Source organism: Sus scrofa, chromosome 1 (assembly GCF_054392235.1).
Source record: "Sus scrofa isolate SSC_HxYL_T2T_F1_AM1 chromosome 1, Sscrofa_HxYL_maternal_Yorkshire_Landrace_v2.0, whole genome shotgun sequence".
In the NCBI taxonomy this organism is placed as follows: domain Eukaryota; kingdom Metazoa; phylum Chordata; class Mammalia; order Artiodactyla; family Suidae; genus Sus; species Sus scrofa.
This window is the reverse complement of record NC_139383.1, coordinates 264,348,211-264,363,333: the sequence shown is the minus strand read 5'-3', so window position 1 is coordinate 264,363,333 and position 15,123 is coordinate 264,348,211. Positions and strand designations below refer to the sequence as shown.

At 39.4% G+C, this 15,123-nt stretch overlaps 1 protein-coding gene across 1 annotated transcript in view; it reads right to left on the bottom strand.

Annotated features, from left to right (window-relative positions):
• The window catches only part of SNX30 (sorting nexin family member 30), a 127,086-nt gene that overhangs the window by 48,514 nt on the left and 63,449 nt on the right, over positions 1-15,123 (bottom strand). Inside the window, exon 3 of the mRNA XM_003122081.7 lies at positions 11,049-11,159. Coding sequence (XP_003122129.3) covers positions 11,049-11,159 — 111 coding nt within the window. The remainder of the gene's footprint in view (positions 1-11,048; positions 11,160-15,123) is intronic.

Sequence of the window (15,123 nt, the reverse complement as noted above, 5' to 3'; positions counted from 1 at the left end):
ATTTTGGATTCCACATATAAGTGATATCATATGTATCTATCTTTCTCTTTCTGACTTACTTCACTTGGTATGGTAAATCTCTTGGTCTATCCATGTTGCTGCAATTGGCATTATTTCATTCTCTTTATGGCTGAGTAATATTCCATTGTGTGTATGTGTACACACACACACCACACCTTCACCCATTCATCTGTCGATGGACATTTAGGATGCCTCCATGTCTTGTCTGTGGTAACAGCCCTACTGTGAACACTTGGGTGCGTGTATCTTTTCCAGTTAGAGTTTTCTCCAGATAATATGCCCAGGAGTGGGCATGCTGGATCAAATGGCAACACTATTTTTAGTTTTTTAAGGAACCTTCATACTGTTTTCCATAGTGGCTGTATCAATTACATTCCCACCAACAGGGTAGGAGGAGGGTTCCCTTTTCTCCACACTCTCTCCAGCAATGGTCTTTCATAGACTTGGAAAGTCAGTACGTTTTAGTTCTCAAGATTAAAGACTACTGGGTACCATCTTTGTCTCTATGCCTCAGGTCGCTGCGGAGAATATCCTCCTCCCCAAAGCTCACTCCTCCATCTGTGTCCTTGACCCACAAGCTCACGATCATGCGCCTGTCATCAATTAATTATACCTTCTCTGCTATGTACCTTCACTACCTCCTCCACATCCCACTCTATGTCGAGTTTATGAAAACATGGTTGGCTCTCTTTCTACCTGAAAAAAGAAAAAAACTATCTCTTGACCTTAAATCTCCCCCACAGTCCTTCCTGTCTCATTCAATCTTCCTGAAAAGAATCATTCTCCTATATTTCCACTCTTTCCCTTGATTTCTCAACCCCACCCTTTTCTTGTCCCAAAACAAAGCCGTTTTTGGTACCGCCTCCAATGCTGCGTTTCTCTGCCGTATCCCCGCCCAGTGCAGAAACCACTCTTTTAAAGATGACTGACGACTTTCTAATTACCAAATCTGGTGGATATTTTTCTGTTCTTATCTCAAGGGTCCTGTTGAGCATTCTCTAATTTGTTTATGCTGAACAGGACTTAGGAAAAAGGCCTAATGAGCAAATCAGTAGTTAGGTGTGCATCACATAACATAACAGATAACCTACTGAAAAGAGTTATCCGGTCTTCGGATTTAGTACATTGAACTTTATGTTTAATGAATCAGGGAAGCTTGCTATTTAAAGGAACCCTGGGGTGAATCCTTCTGCAAACAGAATTTCCTTCTGTAATAAGCATTATTATTGCCAAACATACATGGCTTCATAAATTTAGTTCTTCCTATTTCCAACTTCCTTAAAGGGACACACCTACTTTCTGCTTCACCTTTATAATTACCTCCTGGGTTGTTTATGCATAGGAATCTGGGTTGCTGGTAAAATCAGGTCAACTACACTCCATAAATGAAATAATACAAGTGAAGAGCTCCAGAGAGCTCCCAGCACATGAATACCAATGATTTCTATTAATTTGTAAATACTGAGGACAGAAAGCAAAAAGGGAAGTGGACTAAAGGGTAGAACTTCCATGTGCATTCCAATCCAAAATATTTTTAAATTTAAGTTGATTTACAATGTTGTCCCAATTTCTGCTGTACAGCAAAGTTCTTTCTTTAATATTATTTTACATCCCAATTTCTGCTGTACAGCAAAGTTCTTTCTTTAATATTATTTCCATCGTATAGTTCCCTGTGCTATACGGTAGGGCCTTATTGTCTATCATTCTAAATGTAACAGTTTGCGTCTATTAACCCCAAACTCCCCTTTCATCCCACTCCCTCCCCTGTGCCCCTTGACAACCACAAGTCTTCTCTCCATGTCTGTGAGTCTGTTTCTGTGTGTGGGGGGGGTTGTTTTGTTTTGTTTTGATTTTTGTCTTTTTAGGGCCGCACGCACACTGCATATGGAGGTTCCCAGGCTAGGGGTCCAATTGAAGCTGTAGACGCTGGCCTACACCACAGCACAGCAACGCAGGATCCAAGTCAAGTCTGCGACCTACACCACAGCTCAGGGCAACGCCGGATCCTTAATACACTGAGCGAGGCCAGGAATTGAACCCACGTCCTCGTGGATGCTAGTTGTGTTTGTTAACCACTCAGCCACAACGGGAACTCCCTGTTTCTGTTTTGTAGATCGGTTCATTTGCGCTGTATTTTAGATCCCACATATAAGTGATATCATACAATCTGTCCCTCTCTTTCTGACTGACTTTAGTCAGTATGATAATCTCTAGTTGCACCGATGTTGTTAAAAATTGGCATTATTTCATTCTTTTTATGGCTGAGGAGTATCTCATTGTGTATATGTACCACATCTTCTTAATCCATTTCTCTGTCGATGGGCATTTAGGTTGTTTCCATGACTTGGCTATTGTGAATAGTGCTGCTATAAACATAGGAGTGCATGTATCTTTTCGAATTACAGTTTTGTTGGCTATATGCCCAGGAGTGGGATTGCTAGATCATGTGGAAGTTCTACATTTAGTTTTCTGAGGAACCCGCATACTGTTTTCCATAGTGGTTGCACCGACTGACATTCCTACCAACAATGTGGGAGGCTTCCCTTTTCTCCACACCCTCTCCAGCATTTGTTATTTGTAGATTTATTGATGATGGCCATACTGACGGGTATGAGAGGTGAGACAGTACCCAATTTTAGTCTGAATGTATTTCTCTACTAACTAGTGATGTTGAGCATTTTTTTTATGTGCCTATTGGCCACCCACATGTCTTCTTTGGAGAAATGTCTATTGAGGTCTTCCATCCAGTTTTCAATTGAATTGTTTGTTCAAAATATTTTTTAAAATCACCTTGGCCAGGAGTTCCCATTGTGGCTCATCAAAAAGATACATGTCCATGCACCCCAATTTCACTGCAGCAACTATTTATGACAACTAAGGCATGGAAGCAACCTAAATGTCCACTGACAGAGGAATGGATGAAGAAGATGTGGTACATATGTACAATGGAATATTATCCAGTCATAAAAAAGAACTAAATAATGCCATTTGCAGCAACATGGATGGACCTAGAGATTTATCTTACTCAGTGAGGTAAGTCAAAGATCATATGATATCACTTATATGTGGAATCTAATAGAAAGTGATACAAAAGAAATTTTTTAAAAACAGAAAAAAAACAGATTTCAAAACCAACCCTCTGGTTGCCATAAGGGAAACCGTTAGGGGAGGGCAGAATTGGGAGGGTAGGAATAACATAAACACACTACTGTATAAAACAGATGATTAATGAGAACCTACTGCATAGGACAGGAAAAGCTACTCAATAGTTTGTAATAACCTATATGGGAAAAAAAATAGATATATGTATAGCTGATTCACTTTGCTGTTCACCTGAAACTAATACAACACTATAAATCAACTATACTCCAATAAAATTAAATTTAAAAAAAAAAAAGATGAGTTCCCATTGTGGCTCAGTGGTAACGAATCTGACTAGTATCCACAAGGACGAGGGTTCGATCCCTGGCCTCACTCAGTAGGTTAAGGATCCGACATTGCCGTGAGCTATGGTTGCAGACTCGGTTCAGATCTGGCGTTGCTATGGCTGTGGTGTAGGCCAGCAGCTACAGCTCCAATTAGACCCCTAGCCTGGGAACTTCTACATGCCATGGGTACGGCCATAAAAAAAAAAAAAAAAAAAGCCAAAAAAAATCATTTAAAAAAAAAAGAAATGGAAATAAATAAAAATCACCTCTGATACCATTTCAAACCCACTAGGATGGTTTCTATTAAAGGGGGCAAAAGGAAAGTAAGAAGTGCTAGCAAGTGTATAAACTGGAACCCTCACACCCCGCTGGTGAGGATGGAGAATGGCACAGCCACCGGGGAAAACAGAGTGGCTGCTCCTCAAACACTGAAACCTAGAATCATCCCATGACCCCGCATTCCATTCCTTGGGATTGAGCCCAAACAACTGAAAGCCAGTGTTCAAACGAAAATGCATACAACAAATGCTCGTACACATTCTTCGTAATATTTGGGCTGGGGGAACAGGGACTGGGAAGTGATCGCGTAATAGGAATGGGGTTGCTCTTGGGGGTGATGAATATGTTCCAGAATCAGACAGCGGTGGTGACTGCAAAACACTGTTCGGGAGAATTTTATGTTATGTGAATTGTACCTCAATTTAACAAAAAGACGTAACAGTGGAAAGAGGGGGCAGAGAGGAGAGGCGATGTTATGGTTCGGGCTCTGAGGACAGAGGAAGGGGGCCTGGGCCAGGGAAGGCAGGCAGCCTCCTAGAAGCTGGAAAAGGGGAGGAACAAATTCTCTCCCAGAGCCTTCAGAAGGGACATGGCCCTGCCGATACTTTGATATTAATCCACTGAAACTGAGTCGGACTTTTATTTTCCAGAACTACATATAATCGAAAAAAATTTTAAGTCACTTTAAAAACAAACAAACAAAAAAAACACCTGGTATGGGCATAGGGAGTGACTAGGGACAGAGATGAAACAAGACAGTTCACAAGCTGATAAATGCTGAAACTGGGTGATGAGTACATGAGGGCTGAGCTGAATCTCTCTACTTTGGGATGTTTGACATTTTCCATAATTAAAAATCTTTTTAAAAACTATATATTCATATATATGTTGGAACCTTCAAAAAATCCTATTTGCAAAGCATTACAATAACCCATTAAATATTTCAAGGTTGGTTTAATCTTAGAATATTTACATTTTGATAGCACTTGATACTTTGGTAAAGTGCTTCACATATATTTTACATTGGTTTGTAAGAAAGTATTTTATAATCTATGAAACAAAAGTATATTATAATCTATGAAACAAAAGCATAGTAGTTTGTTGCAGCAAAGTTACTATTCCTGGGCAGGAAATCTGGACAAAGACCTCAACTGCTCCATCTTGGTATGTCCAATTTCCTCTCATCAGCTTTTAAACTGCCTCTTCTAGCCAATTCAACAAATATTTAGAGCACATCCACTGCACGACCAGAAACTACTTTTCCTATTCATAGCAAACCAACAGAAAATATTGCTCCCAACCAAAAATAAAAGAACATCAGGAGTAAAAGAAAAATTTGCCATTTGCAACAACATGAATGCACTTGGAGGGTATTATGCTAAGCAAAATAAGTGAAAGACAGAGAAAAATACCGTATGATATCTCTTAGATGCAGAATCTAAAAAATACAACAAACTAGCAATATAACAACAACAAGAAAAAGAAACAGACTCATAGATACAAAGAACAAACAAGCAGCTACCAGTGGGGGAGGAAAGGGGGGAGGGACAAAATAGGGGGAGGGGATTAAGAGATACAAACTATTATGTATAAAATAAGCTAAAAGGATATACTGTACAATAAAAGGAATATAGTCAGTATTCTATAATAACTATAAATGGAATATAGCCTTTAAAAATTGTGAACCACTACATCGTGCACCTATAAATTATATTTTATAATAAAATTTAAAAAAACACTTTGTCCTAATTAAGAACAATCACCAAGCCTGATTAAATTCAAGGCACTTGAAAGTTCTACCAACGATTCACTGCTTATTAACTTACCTCCTGAGTAAGCTAAAAGCATGTATACTTAACAGGACAAAAATAAAAAGAGCCCACTAGAAAGTAAAGTTAGACATTTTACGGATTATCTCATGTTAAGAAAAACAACTGTTGCATTACAAACTTCTTCCTATTAATTCCTATGAGTTTACCACTGCCCAGAACAAAACTGGGTCCACAGTAAATACAAATGCACCCCCTCCAGCAAAGCTCCCTTCATGAAAACTGAAGCCAACATTAAATTTCCAAGTGAAATTAAAATCTAAAGAGCTTAATAAATGTATTTACTTCGTCTCCACAATCTATCTGTGCCCATCGAGTCATGAAAGCTATCAGCTGTGTAATTAGTTGTGCACCAGTAAATGAAGCAGTGTTAAAACCAACTTCTGAGAAAAAAAATAATAAACTAAAAACAGAAAGTTTTAAAAAAATAATTAAAAAAAATAAACTAAAAACCATGTCACAGTGAAGACTCTCTGGTGGCTCCAACTGTTACATAATCCAGAAAAACAAAGTGAATTGCCATTATGAGATGACAAACATATGCATCCAGCACAATTCAAGAGTTTTAGGATGGCATGTGAAGAACACCTGATTATTTCTTTCTGATTTTAAAGTTCCAGGAGGAAAAAAAAAAAAAGCTGCATAAAAAGAGAGAAATCTATTGCAACACCATGTGATCCTACTCAGGCAAAGCCACAATCGGCTTAGGAAGTAAGGGGTTGGGTTTCCCTGGTGGAGTCCCAGAAGCTGCCAAGTTCAGAGCCACAAGAGCTGGAAACAGGGCAGGTCTCAGGACACCAGTGGGAGAGAAGCAAAGGAAAGAATGCAGGGGCCTCCCCAGAACTACAGTCTTGCTGGCGTTCACCTACAATTTCACATGGCTCCAATGAAGCCCAAATAAAGTGGGAAATTTATCTCCATGCTCCCAACAGAAGCAGCAGACTCTGAAAGTTCCGGAATTCTCACATATTTTTAACCACAGCTGACTTAAAACTGGCACAAAGAAACCCCAAGAGCAAGAACCCACCACCAACCCCTAATTTTCCAACTGATTCAAAGGATTCTAAAGTTCATCTTAAGAAAATAAAACATGCCAATACACCGAAAAAAACTCTGAATACAAAAAATATTGGGAGGTGTGTGCAGAGATGGGAATCTACCCAACCAGGAAATAATCTATAAGTTTATTCAAAAGTGTAACAGGGACATAATACTAAAGAGATCAACAAACCAAAAAGAATAGCCCAAGAATGCACAAATCTAATGCACGACCTAGCCTAACACACAAACTAGGATAAAGGCGAGCTGTCCCAGAACCACTTCTGTAAAGAATCAGATCCTACCATCTCACGCCAGAATAAATCCTAGAGGACATTAAAGTAACAAAAGAAAATACAGAAAAAAAAAATTTTAACATCCTAGGTTAGAAACGAGGTTCAAAGCCAGAAACTATAAGGGAAAAATAAACTTGCCGGGAAGGAAGGGATGTTATCTTTCACGGAGTCAAGTCGAAGATCAACCACAACATGAGAGAAAACACTCTCAACTGGGTTAACTTTCTTTGCAGATATGGAGTGTGTACAAAGCAATAAGAAAAATTAAGAGGCAACTCATAAAAGAAATACCAACGTTTAATTCATAGGAAGATAATTCAGCCTCACTGATTAAAAGACATGAAAACAATTTCAAAAATGAGTTCAATGGATTAAAGACCTAAATGTAAGAGGTAAAATTATAAAAATTTTACAAGACAGCATAGGTATAAACCTATGTGATCTACAATTAGGCGATGGTTTCTTAGCTAAAAACACCAAAAGCACAAGCAAATAAAAAGATACATTGGACTTCATCAAAATTTAAAAACTTTTATACTTCACAGGATACCATTAAGAAAATAAAGCGACTACTAAATGGGATGAAATTTTTGCAAATCACGTATCTGAGAAGGGACTAGTATCTCGATTATATGAAGAACCACTATAACAATAACCAAAACAATTTTTATTATTCTGCCAATTTTGCCAATTTTTAAACAGCAAAAGATCTGAACAGATATTTCTCCAAGGAAGATAACAAATGACCAACAAGCACATTAAAAAAAATTCAACATCACAGCCGTGACAGAAACGGGAATCAAAACAACCAGGAGATACCACTTCACACCCACTAGGGTGGCTATTACCAAAAAGAAAGATAATAACCAGTGTTGGTGAAGATGTAGAGAAAATGGAATCCTCATACATGGCTGGCGTGAATGTAAAATGATGCAGCCACTTTGGAAAATAGTCTGGCAGTTCCTCAAAAGGTTAAATATAGCATTATGTATGATTTAGCAATTGTATTCCTACACAGGTACCTAAGAAAAATGAAAATATATGTCCACACAAAAACTTGCACATGTGTTCACTGCAGCATTACTCGTAACAGCCAAAAAGTGGAAACGACCCAAATGTCATTAAAGGCGAATAGATAGACAAAATGTGATAAGGCTGTAGAATGGAATATTATTCAACAATAAAAACAAAGTCCTGACACATGCTACAATATGGATCAGCCCTGAAAACGTTACGCTGAGAAAAAAACCCAGAACCTACTGTACAGCACAGGAAACTCAACTCAATATTCTATAATAACCTATGTGGGAAAAGAACCTGAAGAAGAATGGCTGTATGTATATGAATATGTATATGAACAACTGACTCACTCTGCCCTACACCCAAAATTAACACAACACTGTCAATCAACTATACTCCAACATAAAACAGAAATGTTAAAAAGCAGACCAGTTAATTCGTAGAATTACAAAAATAATAAAAAAAATCCAACCATAAAAGATAAGTGTGTATGATTCTCTTATATGAAATGTCCAGAATGGGCAAATCTATAGCGGCAGAACACAGATTAGTCGTTGCCAGGCACAAAGAGGGTTTGGCAGTGACAGGCAAGAAATAGGAGGTTTCTTTTGGAGGTGATGAAAAAATTCTAAGATTGTTTGTACTGATGGTTGCACAACTCTATGAATATACTAAAAACTCTTGACTTGTACATTACAAATGGGCTAATTATATGGTGTGTGAATTATGTCTCAATAAAGCTTTAAGAAAGAAATGAAAGTTTAAACAACAATTATGTTACGTGTTTACTGGGTCTCTGACAATTAACTCTCCTGTCTATCCTAGAACCCCTCACCTTCCCAAGGCAGTAAAAACACCAAGCATACTATTAATAACAGACACTTCTAAGCAGAGCTGTAGTAAAACGAATTTCTTTCGTGGGGGGAGGGAGGGGGGGAGGGGGGGAGTTTGTTTCCAATCTGACTTGCATGCTGAAATCTCCCTTGTTCAATCTCTCTCCACCCTAGATAGGTACTAAGAATTTATGAAGAAATGTATGAATAAATTCCATGGGCTTCGAAAGTACTTTAGTCTCGCTGCTTCTACCCAGACCATAGGAAACCAGACTTAAAGATACTCTGGATCCACCTTGGACCTTCGGGAGAATTCCCTTCTCTCAGTTCTGGCTTCAGCATCTACGCATGAGTGCTACCATGTTTCACCAGCGAGTGTCGCTGTCTAACCTTTGAACTTGAAGTGCGGAATTACGAAGACACTAGCTGCCAGCAGGTGGTGCACAATACCCCTTATGCAGAGTGTGGGTTACACTTAAAAAGCAACTTCCTTCCAAAGAGTACAATATGCAGAGGGGGAAAAACCTGACAAGCACTCCCTCAAGTAGGGTGATCAAGGTTTAACATCAACAGAATACACACTGCTGATGATAGTATGTACCCTCCATACAATGTTAAGGAGAATCGTGCTTTATGTAAGGTAACTTTGTGCTTTTCCTCCTCAAAACACATTACATCAGGCTAACTGTGAGGAAAACGTCAGGCAAATCTCAACTAAGAGACAATATACAAAATGCCTGACCAGTACGCCTCAAAACTTTCAAGATCAGCAAAGACAAGGAAAGCCTTGAGAAAGTCACAACCAGAAAGAACCTGGGAACAAGGAGACATGACAACTAAATGTAATGTGGTTCCCTGGATGGGCTCATGGGACAGAAAAAGGACACTAAGCAAAAAATGAGGAGATATGAATAAAGAACTCTTAGTCAATACTACTGTATCGTTACTGGTTCATTATTTGTGACAGAAAATGGTCATAATAAGCAAAACTGGGTGTGGGGTCTACGAGAACTCACTGTACTATATTCAAAATAATTCTGTAAATCTAATACTGTTCTAAAATAAAAAGTCTATTTAAAATAAAATTCACTAGCTGCCAATTTTGCCACATTGAGCTTTTAAGGAATAGTTCCAACTGCTTAAAAACTATGTTTTTTTTTTTTTTTTTTTGGCACATTTTAAAGTGATGAGAAGACAGAAAGCAAAAACTTCAGGCTTGGTGAGCAGACGGAATAGCTGGGTTGGGGGTTTCCCTGAGAAAGAACGGAGACCCAGGCAAGACCCATTACTCCCATCACAGCACCAGCAACGTGGCCACTTCTGCCTCAAAAATCAAGAAAACTGCTGGAATGTTCACAGCATATGCGGGGGGGGGGGGGGTGTGCTGCTGGCAATACTAAGAAGTTATCTAGCCACAGTTTTACTGAAAGATAAGGCCCTGCTGAAGAGTTTTATGACCCAAATTGCCCTAAAGCCCCCCAAACTTTAAGAAATGCCTAGGGCCTAAATAGTTATTTATACTAAAAAAAAAAAAAAAAAAAAAAAAAAGTAGTCAGAGATGTATTCAATATGTATGTTGATTTAAGTCATCTTTTAAATTTTACTTGCTCCAGTTTTTTTTTTTAATATGTGGCTACGGTAATGGATAAATATTATTCTTCTTCAATAAACAGAGTTAGGTGGCTTTGGATTTGTTTTTTAAAGGAAAAACTGTGGTTGAGTGGATGGTGTGCTAGATTCCTGCTCCCTGAATTACCCATGTTTAAAGAAAGCCCAACCAGCTGTAATCTGAGGCATCTTTCTCCACCTGGTGGCAGCTATCCAAACCTCAAGAACAGTGTCTAGGAAGGTGGAAACGGACAGTGTTTAAAGAGGCAGCACATGAGAATTAGGATTCTCCATATCTCAAAGAATGGTCATAATGAAAATTAAAATCTGCACTACCCCACTAGAAACCAGCATACTGCAGAGCAAGTCAGAAACAAAACACCAAAAGGTGAATTATACTACACAGCATCCAGAAAATGCACATTTGAGGGATGGGTTTGGTACAAAATGTAAGGCAGGGTTTGCCTGTAATTTAAAGGGTTAGAGCTGAGTGAACATCACCAAGCAAGGATGTGGGAAAAGCGGAGTTCCCTGGTGGCCCAGTGGTTAAGGATTTGGTGTCACTGCTGTGGCTCTGGTTTGATCCCTGGCCTGGAACTTTGGTATGCCGTGGGGGTGACCAAAACAAACGAACAAATAAACAAATCCCAAAGATGTAGGAAAAGCAGTAACAAGCTGTCCTGACTTAGTACCTACGGGAATGAGATGAGTGGGCTGGGATTCTTCCAGTTTGTTCCTCAACCAGTCAAAATCCTGGTATCTTCGTCGAACAGAATATTCTGGCAGGTCAAACTCCACCCGTGTACTCTGCAAATGAGGAGAGCGGAACAAAATCAGTGTCAGGGAAGTTGAACATATCTTGGCAGAAGGGAAGGGAAAAAGCTCTCTTTGAATAACCCAACGGGGCAAGAACACACTTTCCTTCCACCAAATGCACCAGCCAAATGGCAGGCTTTACCAGCTCGAATGACGAGGCTGGGCCACGAGGTCCAGTTAAAAATTTCAAGGATCTAGAATTAAATTCATTCCCCCCTCTCCCCGCCTCAGGAAATGGAATTCAACTATCCCTCCGGATTGTGTTCAGAAACATTTGATTCATTTCCTCCAAGTTTAACGTTGAGAATTTCTTTCAGCAGAATAATTCCACTGAGGATATTGCTCCTGAATCCAAATCTGTGCAACTTTAAAAAAAAAAAAAAAAGACATCTCCACACTCTGCTAAATATGCTGACAAGTTTTGCCAAAGACAGAGGGGAAACAAAACCTAAAGACAAGAGATCACCTGCTCATTTAAGAACCAGATTCAATGGAAACAGAAAATGTTGTGCCTAATCTACCATCTTCTACCAGAAACATAAACTCGAAACTATATTGTATTTTGGATGATTTTTTTTTTAATCTAGAAGGAAAAGAAATAAAATCTAGAACAAAATAATACTAAAATGTCATTGCATTGCAGAAAAAAATAGATTTCATCCTCTTTCCTAAATTTAAGTTTTCTGAAATGGGATTGCAACACTTTGATAATAGAAACCAATATTAAATAAAATTAATTTGTACCAAAACAAGATTTGTATACATTAATCTGCCCAAACCAAAATTTTATCTCAGATAAACCATTTTTCCCTATAGGGGTGCTGATTATATGACAGTCACAGTTCTCCGAAATTAAAGTGCAAGATAAAAACGACTCAAGCTACATTTTATAAATTTATTGAAATCAGTTTTATTTTTTCGTCTTTTCCCATGGCATAGGAGGTTCCCAGGCTAGGGGTCCAATCTGAGCTGTAGCCACCAGCCTACGCCAGAGCCACAGCAATGCCAGATCCAAGCCGCGTCTGTGACCTACACCACAGCTCACAGCAACACCGGATCCTTAACCCACTGAGCGAGGCCAGGGATCAAACCCGCATCCTCATGGTTCCTAGTCGGATTTATTTCTGCTGTGCCACGATGGGAACTCCCCAAAAGTCTATCCAGGGCACCAACCAAATCTTAAAAACACATGAACAAGAGTCATCCATCAAAGAAAAAGCCAATGAGAAGCACTGGTATCAAAAATTATTTCATCCTCCCCAGAGCTAGGCTCATAGTCTGAGCAAAACTGGGAAGTTAAGTTAAAGGACTTGGCCTTGGACTAACACCCAACTAACTCCTTCTGCCTCTTTTCTCCTTCCAAAGTCCCACGTACCACATATGCCCATGAAACATAACCTTCCCCTAGGATGCAGGAGTAAGGTGAGAAGACATGAGGAAATCTTTTCAACTTAGGTAATTGTGGTTTATTAGAAGACTCCCCAGGAGTTCCCTGGTAGCCCAGTGGGTTAAGGGTCTGGCACTGTCACTGCTCTGGCTGAGGCCACTGCTATGGTACGCGTTTAATCCTTGGCCCAGGAACTTCTGCATGCCGTGGGCACAGCCAAAAAAAGAAGACTCCCCAGAGGAGTTAGCATTGTAGAACTGGAGAGAGGAAGAGGAGGAAAAGGAGGAAGAGGAGAAGGGGGAGGCGGCGGAGGGGGAAGGAATGGAGAAGGGGAAGGAACGGGAGGAGGACTTAAATCCCCATCACTACTGATGGCTCTTTAGGCATGAGGGTGGCAGACATATTGGGGGCAGTAGCCTGGCACTCCTCCCAGGCAGGGGCATGGGAAGGCCAAGCATCCCTGAGATGCCACCAAGTCTCCCAGACCCTGGGTTTCCTCAGCGGTAAGAAGGCACTTGGAAGGAACGTTCTTCAAGACCCCACAGAGCCCCCCAGAAGGCTCCGTCTGGGGACTGGCTGATGATTATGGGCTCATGAAAGGCAGACTCTGAAAAGTGACAAATGCAACTCACTTTTATTGCAAACAGAGCTGCCTGCCTAAATGTTACATGCTATCAACTGGTCATTCCTCTCCATTATGGTTTGCAAATCCACCTCATTAAATTATACTTAATGTTCTGCGTAACATTTCTACTCTAAGTTTGAAATCAATCTTCGGTAACTACAAAAAGTAGTATGTACATATGATAAAACACAAGTTTTATTTCTGCTGTAATCAATTTTACTTTCAAGAATGTCTCTTTTTTTAAATCTTCTGATTTAGGTTAGACACACTATTTTATTTTATTTTTAATTTTTTAAGGGTAGTTATTTATTTTTGTCTTTTTTTCTTTTTTTTTCTTTTTTAGGACCACACCTGTGGCATATGGAGGTTCCTACCCTAGGAGTCAAATCAGAGCTGTAGCCACTGGCCTATACCACAGGCACAGCCACGCCAGATCCAACGGTGGCTTTTCTACTCGTGAAAGCTCTTTATAGCCACTTATCTATCATAATTGCCAAATGGCTTTTCTTATACAGTATTTTAAAATTGTTATGTAGTCAAATTCATCTATTTTTTTCCCTTAGTTGCTACTTTTAGTGTTATTGATAAATTTGTTCCCATTGCAAGCTTCTAAAAATGTTCATCTGAATTATCTCTTTATGGCATATATATTAAAATATACATACATGTCTTTAATAATTTCTGCTATTCTACTTCTAGGAATCTATCATTAGAAAACAATTTTTAAATGTGGCAAAGATATCTGTAGAATGATGTTCACTGCAATATTATTTAAAATAACAAATTCAAAGCAACCTAAATGTCCAACAGTTTAAAAAAAAAAAGTCAAGGAAACAGTAGTACATTTACTCTATGGTCATTAGTAATCATGTCTGTAAGACATTTTTAGTGACCAAAAATGCAGTACGGGAGTTCCCATAGTGGCTCAGCAGTTACTAAACCCGACTAGCATCCATGAGGACGCAGGTTCAATCCCTGGCCTCATTCAGTGGGTTAAGGATCCGGCATTCCCATGAGCTGTGGTTTAGGTTGCAAACATGGCTTGGATCTGGCGTGGCTGTGGCTGTGGCCAGCAGCTACATCTCCGATTCAACCCCTAGCCTGGGAACCTCCATGTGCTGCAGGTGCAGCTCTAAGAAGACAAAAATACCAAAAAAAAAAAAAAGCAATACAGTTTTAATAAAAAACAGTAGGATATAAGATTAATTATACATACATTTTAATTTCATTGGTGTTAAAATTTGGAACATAAAAAATTAGAAGAGGAGTTCCCATCGTGGCTCAGCAGTTAACAAACCTGACTAGCATCCATGAGGACGCAGGTTCAATCCCTGGCCTTGCTCAGTGGGTTGAGGATCCAGTATTGCCATGAACTGTGGTGTAAGTTGCAGACGTGGCTTGGATCCCGTGTTGCTGTGGCTATGGTGTAGGCCAGCGGCTACAGCTCAATTCGACCCCTATACTTGGAACCTCCATATGCCACAGGTGTAGCCCTAAAAAAAGAAAGACAAAAAAAAAAAAAAGGAAGAAAAATCTAGACCTGATAATGACGGTTGTCTTCTTTACATTCAACTTTACTTCCAAGTTGTCTAATATTTTCATATAATACTTTTACAGTCACCAAAAAAACTGCTTTTTTTAAAAGCTCATTTTTTACAAGAGCTCCTTTAAGGACAGGGAATTTAATATTAATAAATCAGTACAACTTGTTTGCTGCTTAGGAAAGCTACAATGTAAAAAAACAATCATGAAACAGAAGGAGGCTCATAATCTCTGACCCAATATTTATTTTACTTTTTTTTTTTTTGCCACACCCACAGCATATGGAAGTTCCCAGGCCAGGGACTGCATCCGAGCTGCAGCAACGGCAACACCGGATCCTTTTAACCCACTGCACCGGGCTAGGGATTGAACCTCCACAGTGACCAGAGCCACAGCAGTTG